General features: G+C 36.2%; 1 protein-coding gene across 6 annotated transcripts in view; it reads left to right on the top strand.

Moving 5' to 3' along the window:
- The window catches only part of PDSS2 (decaprenyl diphosphate synthase subunit 2), a 284,208-nt gene that overhangs the window by 149,593 nt on the left and 122,098 nt on the right, over positions 1–12,517 (top strand). For all 6 annotated transcript variants that reach the window (XM_025294671.2, XM_025294670.3, XM_025294669.3 and 3 more), the window contains one exon: positions 9,252–9,450. In XM_025294671.2, coding sequence (XP_025150456.1) covers positions 9,252–9,450 — 199 coding nt within the window. The remainder of the gene's footprint in view (positions 1–9,251; positions 9,451–12,517) is intronic.

Genomic DNA, 12,517 nt, shown 5'->3' with positions numbered 1-12,517 from the left:
TATAGCTAGAGAAGAGTAAGCAAAGAGGAAAAGAGTAGCAAATGAAGTCAGAGATGTAAGAGGTAAAGGTTCAGGGGAAGATTGTGTTGGTCCTTGGAATCCATTGTTGGGACTTTGGTTTTATTCCGGAGTGAGATGGGGAGCCAGCCACTGGAGGGTTGTGAGCAAAGGAGCAAAGTGATGACCTCATGGTTTCTTCATCTTCCTGCTTGCCTCATTTCTAATCATTTTCATTTTTGCAAAGCTAATGGACTAAAAATATTATCTCATTATTCTTATAATACTCCATTTCCAAATTATTAGTTAAGCATCACTTTATATGGTTTTGGCCATTTGTGTTTCTTCTGGAATTACTTCATTATATCCTGTCCCATTTTGTTCTTAAGCTGTTTATCTTTTTCCTATTAATTTCTTGTCCAATTTGGACAAGCTTCACATGTATTTTGAATGTAATCTTTTGCCTGTTGTGTATGTTGCAAATGTGTTACTTCAAATCTGTATTGCCTCAGCCTGTATTTTATTATATAAACATTATTGTATATTTTAGCCACTCATTTTTATTCATTATTTTCCTCATAACTTATGACTTCCTATTTTATTTTGCAAGGCTTTCTCACCCCAAGGTCATAAGAATGTTTTCCTAAAGTTACAGTTCTGTTTTTCACATTTATATATTTGGTTTATCTAAATATATTAATATTTTTATCCATGGAGTATAATAGGGATCTAACTTCATTATTCTTTCCCTTAATAGATAGCCAATTGCCCCAACATTTTTTGTATATAAGAATATTCCATCTTTTCTCTAACAATTGGAAATGTTACCTCTTTCTGGAATTTGTTCCACTAATCTATTAGTTTGTTCTCATGGTGTTTCTGTTATTTTTAAAATTGCAATAACTTCATAAGTTTTAAAATCTAGAATGACAGCCTCTTCCAAGATTTTCTTTGTAATTTTCAAATTCTTCCCACATGAACATAAAAATCAGTTTTCTAACTTAAAAAAAAAAATCTTTTAGGGCTCAAATAAAATGACTTTAAATAAGTGACTCTTGTCTACCATTTTAAACTTTCAGAAGAACTTGGAATTTTGTATATTTTGTGTTTGGGGCTTTGGAATCAGAGAGCCCTGGCCTTGAGCTCCAGGTCTGCAGTTTACCTCCTAGGTAGACTTGAGCAAGTAACTTACTCTGCCCACCCAGCTTCCTTCTGAAGGAAGTTGTAGAGATAATGCTTACCTCAGAGAGCTTTTGTGAATTTTACATTATTTTATTTATTAATCTGTTAATCGAACTATTATTATGCTTGCAAGTTTATATAAAGTTGCTCAGCATACCATAATTAATTGGCTCAAAGTAATTTAATAAGTGGGAGCCACTTCCACTATTAGGCATTTTTAAAAATAGGATATTTGAAGTATCTTTGGATGGAATGACATGATAACCTGACATTTGCTTCAAAATAATCTGGAAGGAGAATGAAAGATGTAACTAAAACAAGGTTAGGGTCACGGAGGTTCTTTATGCTACATTTTCAACTTTTGTTATATTTGAAAATTCGCAAATAAAGTTTTTTCAAGAAATACATCTTCTTTTTTTTTTTTTTTTTTTAGAAATACATCTTAAAATTGTTGAAAATGGCAAAGGGTAAACATTTGTTATTTCTAAGGGGAAAAAATAGAATAAGAAAGAAGACTATTGTCTTTTATCTCCTTTGCCTGAGTGATGAAACACTATTGACTCTGCTGTTACTTTAACACAAACTTAAACGTGTAAAACATTTTTAGAGATTTCAAGTTAATATTTCCAAACTGGCTTTGTGGCTCAGATGGTAAAGAATGTGCCTGCAATGCAGGAGACTTGGGTTCGAGTCCTGGGTCAGGAAGATCCCCTGGAGAAGGGAATGGCTACCCACTCCAGTATTCTTGCCTGGAGAATTCCATGGACAGAGGAGCCTGGCGGGCTATAGTCCAAAGGGTCCCAAAGAGTCGGACATGACTAAAGCAACTTAGCATGCAAGTTAATATTAGGAACAATTTCTGATAAAACTGTTCATCAGCAGACTTGGCTCCTGTGTAATTTATTACTCATCCCTGGAAGGGGCTAATTGAGCTTAATTGACCTCTGGGGTCACTTCCAACTCTGAGTCTGTAAATCTGACTTTTTAGTTTACATCATTCCTTATCTTTTGAAACTCAAGAGTGATGGCTGTTCTGTCTACCTTTTTATTTTATTTTTTATTTTTTTTAATTTTATTTTATTTTTAAACTTTACATAACTGTATTAGTTTTGCCAAATATCAAAATGAATCCGCCACAGGTATACATGTGTTCCCCATCCTGAACCCTCCTCCCTCCTCCCTCCCCATTCCATCCCTCTGGGTCGTCCCAGTGCACCAGCCCCAAGCATCCAGTATCGTGCATCGAACCTGGACTGGCGACTCGTTTCATACATGATATTTTACATGTTTCAATGCCATTCTCCCAAATCTTCCCACCCTCTCCCTCTCCCACAGAGTCCATAAGACTGTTCTATACATCAGTGTCTTTTTTGCTGTCTCGTACACAGGGTTATTGTTACCATCTTTCTAAATTCCATATATATGCGTTAGTATACTGTATTGGTGTTTTTCTTTCTGGCTTACTTCACTCTGTATAATAGGTTCCAGTTTCATCCACCTCATTAGAACTGATTCAATTGTATTCTTTTTAATGGCTGAATAATACTCCATTGTGTATATGTACCACAGCTTGCTTATCCATTCATCTGCTGATGGACATCTAGGTTGCTTCCATGTCCTGGCTATTATAAACAGTGCTGCGATGAACATTGGGGTACACGTGTCTCTTTCCCTTCTGGTTTCCTCTACCTTTTTAAAATTGAATACTAGGTAAAGAACTATTAATTTAAATGAGGGAAACAGGATAGTATCATTTATAGTGTTGGGAGAAAGAGAGGTGGCAGAAGAAAGATGGCTCAAGTAATAATTACAGCATAGAACAACAAATGACTGAGCTATGTTTAAAGGCTTTCAAGTGCAGAAAGAGTTAACCTTGGGGAAGTGAGGAAAGACTTCCCAAAAGTGATGCATGGACTGATTCTTAAAAATTACTTAAACAAAAATTTACTTCTCATTCACCCTATAGCAGCAAAAGTATGGCACATCTATACAATGGACCTCTGAAGAGATGTTAAATAGAGCAAGGAGATTTTATTTGTAAGTAACAGATTATCTCCAAGAGATAATATTAGGTAAATAAAATCAGAGTGCAGAAATATAAACATCTTTTTGTGATATAGTTTTTATTGACTGTATCTTTCAACAAACAATAGCTTAAAGGAAAGTGGTATTTATTTATCTCAGATATCAAGAAGTGTAAAGATAGGTACATCAGAGCTAGAGTAGGCCTAAGACATCACCAGAGGTCCAGGCTTCTCATTTCTTCTTGCTCTACCATCCTTAGGTTGCGAGCTCTCTTGAGATGCTTAAAGTTTCTATGGTGCCCCCAAGCAGCTGAGCCATATTCCAAACAGGAGGAAGGGGTAAGCTCAAAATGCCAAAGGTGCATGCCCTCTGAATCTGTTCCCTTATATTAGAAACTCAGTAGTTTTCTCAGAGACTCACCTAGTGGACTTCTACTTACATTCATTGGCCAAACTGTGCTACAGGATCACCTCTAGCCTCAAGGGATTTGGGGGAGGTGAGTTTTTTAAACGAGTACTTTGTCTCTCCAAATACAGCCACAGATATGTTAGTAGTGAGGAAGGAGAGAGGAAATAGGTAACTAGCAATGTCTGTCCTCTCATATCTAAACCTTAGGATGCTAAACAATTTGGAGAAATGTTGGAAGAATATGTATCAAAGCAGATTAAGTTGTTTAACATATAATTGAAAGAAAGTAATTTGGTGAAAGTTCTTATAAAAATATTGGTTAATCCTCAGGGTTACATTCAATGTAGTAATTACTTCCTTACTCTGATTACTTAACATAAGCAGTATTCACTTATGACTTTTGTCCAATCAAGATTTAGCATGAAAAAATACCTGAGTACTAAAATATATGTGCATAAAATTGTATGAATACTTTTATATAAGATACTTTTTAAAATCCAGTACACTGAAAGTTTACTAGATTACTTTTGGTGGCTAAACTAGGAATAAGATAATGAAAAGGAAAAATTCCCAGATTCTTTCATACTGTCACTGCTGTAACACTAAATTAAAAGTTGTATAATGTGGCCCGAAGTTGTTTGTCTAATGATAAAATCTTAGAAGTTGTGAGCACAGTACTAGAGTGGACAGATTTCAAGATGACCAATCAGTTCGTTTCTGTTTCTTTAGAAAGTAGGTACTAATCATCACAATAATTTTGTCTTTTTTCACCATTAACTGGGTTCCCAGGTGGCGCTAGTGCTAAAGAATCTGCCTGCCAGTGTAGTGGCTGGTGGGCTGCAGTCCATGGGGTTGCAAAGAGTCGGACGCGACTGAGCGACTTCACTTTCACTTTTCACTTTGATGCATTGGAAAAGGAAATGGCAACACACTCCAGTGTTCTTGCCTGGAGAATCCCAGGGACAGGGGAGCCTGGTGGGCTGCCGTCTATGGGGTCGCACAGAGTCAGACACGACTGAAGCGCCTTAGCAGCAGCAGCAGCCAGTGTAGTAGATGCAAGAGATGTGGGTTTGATCCCTGGGTTGAGAAGATCCCCTTGAGTAGGAAATGGCACCCCATTCCATCATTATTCTTGCCTGGAAGTCTCCATGGGCAGAGACGCCTGGTGGTCTACAGTCCATGGGGTCCCAAAAAGTTGGACATGACTGAGCAACAAGGCACACACATAACTATTAAACTACCAGTATAAGTAGTTTTTTATTTATTTATTTATTTTTGTTAATTTTATTTTATTTTTAAAACTTTACATAATTGTATTAGTTTTGCCAAATATCAAAATGAATCCGCCACAGGTATACATGTGTTCCCCACCCTGAACCCTCCTCCCTCCTCCCTCCCCATACCATCCCTCTGGGTCGTCCCAGTGCACTAGCCCCAAAATCTCCAAATCTTAGAATTTTAGGACTGAATATTAAATTTAGGACAGAAATCCCTGAATCTTAGAACTAGAAGAGACTTTCTCCAGTTCCCCTCCTTTCAGAGATGAGAAGACTAATGACCTGGGAGTTTTAAGGGATTTGCCCACAAACTGTCTGTTATAGGCAGAGGGAGAATTGTTAGCTCCCTCTGATTGAGCTAAATCACTTATTTTGGTATAACCAAATGATTTTTGAAACAACTTGTTACTTTCTCCAGCTACTATAACAGAGAGTCAAGTCTAGTCATACTTTCTCCCAGAGAAGTCTTCTTCTGTAGTGCTTAGAACTAAAGATGAAAATTGGACAAGTCTGTGGTGAGCATGTATCAATCTTGGTAGTGTTGTAACTTTGCCCCCTCCCCCATTTACTGTTCATCAGGTAAATAAACATTTTAAACCATCATTGGACACTATGACCATGAGGCTCTGAGTTCCAGCTTTGTCTTTCATAAACTGAATGTTCCAACCAGGTATTTAAACTCCCCACACATGCTGTAATTAGAATCACAAGTAGATAAAATAAATAAAAGTTCTTTGTGAATGGTGGGTACTGTACAAATTATGGTTGCACTTCCATTATTACCACTGTTCTTGTTGTTTCTGGCCATGAGGCTTTTAGATTGCCATTGGTTTAATGAATGGAGTTTTATGATTATGGATGTCTTTATTAAAAGCTCCCAGTAATTCATTTTCATCCTTAGGGTAATTCAAAACACCTACAACTTTGACTTGCCTGGTTGTTGCTTTCTTTCATAAGCTGAACTGCATGAGAGATTTATCTAGTGCTTAACCCTTCTTGAGGTTTATACTTGCTCATAATCTCAGTCTGCTAATTTTTGTGAAGTGTAGCAGTGGATGTTTTTGTAAACTAGAATACATTTTCAGGGTACCAATAAATTACACTTTTATTCATTTCTTTTAGTTACTCTTTTAAAAGACAGTTTTAAATGTTAGCTCCCTTTAAAAAAATGTTTTCTGTTAACTTCTCAACAGTCCTTAAGCCTCCATCCTCAGTCATTTTCTTTGGGATGTAGTGAGGTTTTCATCTAAACCATGAATTTACTCTTTTCAGAAGCTGTTTAACTCACTGGTTCCTCTTTTCCTACTTCCCCAATTTGTATTCAGGTACACTATGTACACTGGAACATTTTTACATATTCTTTTACTTTTTTTAAGCAAAAGGAATAAATTAGAAACATGCTTTTTCTTTATAGATGCCAAATTGTTTGGTTCCTTTACTTTATTGCATCTTTATATAATTTATAGTTGTTAAACTAGTAGTACATTGTTTTTAGAGAAGAGTCTTAATTATTTGATTGTTTTATATATATTTGTCTCCTTTTCTAAGGCTGTTAGTCTAGGTCAAATCCTTAAATTTGACCTTTAGGTCAAATCCTTTTGTTACATGTCCCTTGGGCCTTTGTTATAGCTTCTTCTGATCTCTCTACTTTAACTACCTACTTTTTCAGATTTTATTTAGATATATTTTCTATCTTTCAAGTTACCACAGGCAAGTTTTGCAAGTTGTTTCACTCCCTTATAATACCATATGTCCTTGCTCTCTCCTCCAGTAAGTTTCCTCACTGCCTTTCCAGATTCTGCTGAGAGTTTGCCATTATTCAGCCTTTACCTCTAGCCCCAAACATTCAGACTCAAAGCCATTGACATATATTTTAGGCTTTTGTTCCCACAGCAGCCACTCCTAGATGGACAGTTTCTGTATCAGATACCTATTGCTGTATAGCAAACTATCCTAAATTTTAGTGACTTGAAACAACCATTTTATTTCTTACCATTCTGGGATCACTCATGTGACCGCATTGACAAGCCTTAATGCATAAACACTTACCAGGCCTTGCTTATGTCACTTCTGCTAATATCTTTTTGGCCAAAGTAAGTCATATGGTGAAGCCCAAAGTTAGTGTGGAGGGGACTACACAGGGACCTGGAAATGAAGAAGTGTGGTTCACATGGGGTCATTTGTAACTGATTTCAATGCATTTCCAGCTCTGTATTACTGTGTGCCTTTGGGCAAGTCATTACACTATGTATAACAATTTTCTCACTTGTAAAATAAGAGATTAATAGTACCTTCATAGGGTGGTTATGAGGTTTAAAATTTTTAGTAATTGTTGATTTTCTAATGATTATAAAGTAATTCTTTTGTCATTTTAGAAAATGTACAAACTATAGAAAATTATAAACAAGAAAACAAACATCTGAAATGCCATCTGATACAGTCCTATACTATAAGTTCCTCAAGGGTCTTCTTTATTTTAATTACTACTGTAGGTATATATCGTGGTTCTTATTCTGAAAGATAAGGTCCTTGAAGGAAGGGACCACATCTGTTCATCTCTGTAAATCCCACAGCCTTGTATTTAACATTAAAAGTGATCATGTGTAAAAGTGCTTGGCGTAATGACTGGCACAAATTCTATTTCCACCTAAATTGGAATTTTATAAGATACTAGTAAGTAAGTAAGTTAAGTTGCTTAGTCGTGTCCGACTCTTTGCGACCCCATCAACTGTAGCCTGCCAGGCTCCTCTGTCCATGGGATTCTCCAGGCAAGAATACTGGAGTGGGTTACCATTTCCTTCTCCAGGGGATCTTCCCGACCCAGGGATCGAACCCGGGTCTCCCACATTGCAGGCAGGCGCTTTAACCTCTGAGCCACCAGGGAAGCCCCTAAGATATTAGTAAGGATTCTTAGAAATCCTGAAGTTATACTGAAAACGAAGTATCTGAATGGAACTGTGGGGGGTGGCCGTTATTGGTCATCTTCTCTCTGGGGAATCCTGGTGACTCGTGGGGTAGAGAATAGGGAATGGTAGAGAGAAGGAAGGTGGTATCAGGATCTACTTATAGCTCCCAAGTAACTCAGTGGAAAAGTCTCTAAGAAAAACTTCATTCAAGTCTCTCTGCAAGGGTACTGATACAAAGTTACACCAGACCCTCAGCTGCACTTGCCATAGTTCTGTCTTCAGCTTCATGGTGTTTCCCTGAGTTTGATGCATTCAGCTAAGACAGAGACACCAGAAATGTATACCTGATTTCCAGTGCAAATATGGTAATACTAGTGGGGTCACTTTGTGTTGCTATATAGGTATATGCAGCAGCATGGATTAGAATACTTTGGACCCTGTCCCCTACTGGCAATATTGTACCAGCTAAATCAGTAATCATCTAGCTGGTATAATACTGAATTGCCTCAAAATGAACTCATAATTGATGCCAAGTAAATAAAAGCACTGTGTACCCATTAAAATATGGCATGATTGAAGAAATAAAGTACATTTGAAACCTTAAAAAGAAAACAAAACTCCACAAAACTTCAAAATGCTAAGTGAAGTATGTCAAAGACAAATACTATATGACTTCACTTATTTGTGAAATATAAAAAACAAAGCAAAACCAAAAACTGAACTCATAAAACAGATTGGTGGTTGCCAGACGTTGGGGGGGATGGTGGGGATGGGCCAAGGGAGGGGGGAGAAAATGGGTGAAGGTGGTCAAAAGTTACAAGCTTCTAGTTACATATTACCAAGAAAAAACAAACATGAAGATATAATGTACTGGGGATATAGTGTGTAAGCGGTGACTGTGGTTAATAATACTGTATTGTGTGTTTGAAAGTTGCTGAGAGAGTAGATCTTAAAAGTTCTCATCACAGGGAAAAAAATTGTGACTATGTATGGTGACAGATTTAATTAGGCTTACTGCGGTGATCATTTCACAATACAGTCGTCCCTTGGTGTCCACAGGAGATTGCTTCCCAGACTCACTTCAGATGTCAAAATCCACGGATGTCCAAGGCCCATAGTCTGTCCTCTGTATCCGTGGTTCCACATCTGCAGATTCAGCCAACCTCAGATTGTGTACTACCTACATATTTATTGAAAAAATCCTCATAAAAGGACTCACATGGTTCTGTGCTGTTCAAGAGTCAGCTGTGTGTACAAATACTGAATCATTATATTGTACACCTGAAACTAATATAATGTTATGTGACCGTTATATCTCAATAGAAAAAAACTTCATTAAAAAGGAATAACCTGAAAAAAGAGACACTAATCTATGAAATATTTTGTTGTTGAAATCTGACAATACTGATAAGATGGTATTCTTTACACTCAGACAAATCTTACCTTTGTGTTTTAGTCAAAGAAGTTTGGCAGAGATCACAGAACTTATCCATACTGCTCTCCTTGTACATCGTGGGATTGTAAATTTAAATGAATTGCAATCTTCTGACGGGCCACTGAAAGATATGCAATTTGGAAATAAAATAGCTATCCTGAGTGGAGACTTTCTTCTAGCAAATGCCTGCAATGGACTCGCCCTGCTACAGAACACCAAGGTAAAACTGGGCAGGGTTTGTTCTTATCTGAACGGCCTTTAGGTGGCTCTTAGTTGACTGCGGGAGCCACAGAGGTCTGGACACCCTGCTGCCCCAACTCCACACACATAGATGCTCAGTAAAATTGTGATGAGGGTAATGATGATGATGGCAATATCAACACCAGTTAAAACTGGTAAATGCTAGGAAAGAGTTTTGAAATTAATTTCCAGTTGTTGGGTTTTTTTTTTTTTTTTCCTGGTAACAGATGGAATTATTTGTTAATTATAGGGTAGTGTTAAATACTCAGGATAAAGATAATGTCATAAATATTACCTATCATCTCACTATCCAGAGATAATTACTGTAGGTTACTGTTTTCATATATTTCCTTCCAGTCTGTATTTGTTTATTCATACCTTTGGATGTGTGGATTTGGGGGTAGCATAAGTGAAAACTTAACATGTGTAAGCTTTCTTTAATCCTACCTTTTTCTCCCATTGCATATATGACATGCATTTTCCCATATCATTAACGTTTTTCATAAGCTTCCTAATGGTTGCACAGTATTCAGTTATTTTGATATAGTGTTGTTTATTTAACAGATTCCTTATTTTGGGACATTTAGGTTGCTTATAATTTTCTACTCTCATAAATAGATTTGCATTAAACATTTTTACACATCAGTTTTTCTTCATTTTAGATTATTTCTTTAAGGTAAGTGCCTAGAAGTGGTTCAGAGGGTTTAGTTTTAGTATTCTTGATGCATATTGTCAAGCTGCTTTCTAGAAAGACTGTAGATGTAGTCCTTATTTATCAGTTAGGATTTGGTGTGACTATAAAATAACAGTGACCAAAACAAGATAAGAATTTATTTTTTTCTCCCTCTCTCTCTCTCTTTTTTTTTTTTTTAACATATTATTACTATCTGGGACTAGGCAGTCCAAGGTTGGTATGGTGATTCTAAAATCAGGAACCCAGGCTTCTCTTATCTTACTGCTGTGTCATTCCTATCTTGCCGCTTTTGGCCCAAGATAGTTATCATTATGTCTTCACTCCAGTCAATAGGAGGGAAGGAGAAGGAAGGGCAAAAAAAGGGCAGATCTCCTCCATTAAAGATCAAGTAAATACGCATCCTGGACACCCAAGTACAGCCTCAGTGTACGTCTGCCGTCCCAGAATCCCATCTGACTTAGCATTTGTCCTAGATTTTTATTTTTAAAAGAGAATGGTTACTTATAATTAAAATAGAATAATGGGTTGGTAGAGCTCTGCTCTCTATTCCCAGCTTCTGCCTCGATTTTCATCTCACATAGGCCAATAATTGGTGAGACCCATGTACTGTAGGGGAAATTCTCATGTTAAGGTATTATTAAATCTGAAAGAAAAGCAGCAATAATTCTTCTCTTTTCCCAGTGCTTTCAGATACCCCAATCAAGGACAGAATATAGGACAGTTGTTAATACAAAGTACACTGAATGTCTAGAGACAGTTAAAGCTCCTTCCTGTCTCAGGTGGTAGAAGTATTTGACACTGCTGCCCCAGCTGGCTGTTTGGTGTATCACCCAATTTCTTGGAAAAGTTAATTTAATAAGGAATGTATAACTTGCATAAAATGTTCCTTGACGTTTGCTGTTCACTGTGGAGGCCATAGTTGGGTCACTGACCACATGAAAAAGAGAAGAGTCAAATCTGCTGAAAAACTGTCAAGATTAGTGGTAGTTACTACTAAAATTAGTAGTTACTTTAGGGAGACTTCCTAAACATGATGGTTTAACACATATGGCTGAAGAAAGTATATGTACATACAACTCTGTAATGCCTAATTTTTGTTGAGATAAATTACTATTGCTCGAATTAATTTCATTCATTTTTGACCAAAAGCAGTAACTTTAAGTCTGTTGACTCCAATAATAGAAGAATTTTGCAAATAGCTAAATAATTCCAGTTTCAGTTGAGTATTGTCAGGTACTTCAAGTAATTAAATCATTTTTGTTAATTCTAAAAATGTTTTCTTTTTCAGTCCATTCATGAAATCAAGGTAAAACTTTTGGAAGTATATTCTATCAAAGGTAAAGCCATTTTGAGTGAGACTGGAAATTCAGTTTAAAAGTTGAACATGAAAGAAAATTATTAGCTCATAATAATAATACAAGTACAAATTTAAGCAAAGCACACCACGGTGTTGTGATAAAAGTGACCATCTGAACTATATTGAGAAACTTATAGACTAGCTGGAGCTAATTGAGGCATACTCATAGTTCATATTTGCATCAAAACAAGCATCAACATTCTACTAATTGAAATAAAAGCTATTGTTACCAAAACTAACAAATATCTTTATAGTCAGATCTCAGGACTATAAGATTTGGGGGATATAGCTGATATTGAGTATAAAACTATACTTCAGCACCATATATTTCAAAGAAGTATGTGCCTTCTCTCTTTGTTGCCTGTCATTAGTCAGATTTTAGAAATCTTTATGTCCAAGGATGGTATTGAACTTTGTTATAAATGGTCATCATAGTTTTGGTGACATTTTGTTCAAAATCAATTGGAAATCTGAAATCAAGTGTTCAACAAATGAAGTACCCAATGAAACTTTTGTAGAATTGCAATTAATGACAACAGAGTTTCCACTGGAACTTTTTCCTATAGAAGGAAAGAAGGAATTGAACAAAATAAATGGTAAGAACTCAAATGCAAAGAATAAAGATTACAAGATTAAAACATGCAGTTCTGTACTTGTGATTTGGAATATCTCACCTTGCAGGAAGAATCTTTTGGTGGTGCTCCTATTTTTAATAAATTATACACATATATGAGTGAAATAAAGTTGACAAAATACAGATTTTGCTACATCTAATATTGACAAAACATTCAAAAGAATCATAGTCAATTTATTTGACAAGTTTTGTCTTATAAAAATATTTGTCAAAGAAAGGTACTCTGAAGGAAGCAAAAATACAGTACCTTGAAAATATCTGGGGTGGAATAGTTACAATTTTCAATATGGAAAGAAAATTAGAATTGAGTATCTCTTCCATTTAGCAAATTTGCTCTGAACATACCAAGTAACTCAGAACCT

The sequence above is a fragment of the Bubalus bubalis genome, chromosome 10, assembly GCF_019923935.1.
Source record: "Bubalus bubalis isolate 160015118507 breed Murrah chromosome 10, NDDB_SH_1, whole genome shotgun sequence".
Taxonomy (NCBI): Eukaryota; Metazoa; Chordata; class Mammalia; order Artiodactyla; family Bovidae; genus Bubalus; species Bubalus bubalis.
The sequence above is the reverse complement of the archived record's forward strand: the minus strand, read 5'-3'. Positions and strand labels throughout refer to the sequence as shown.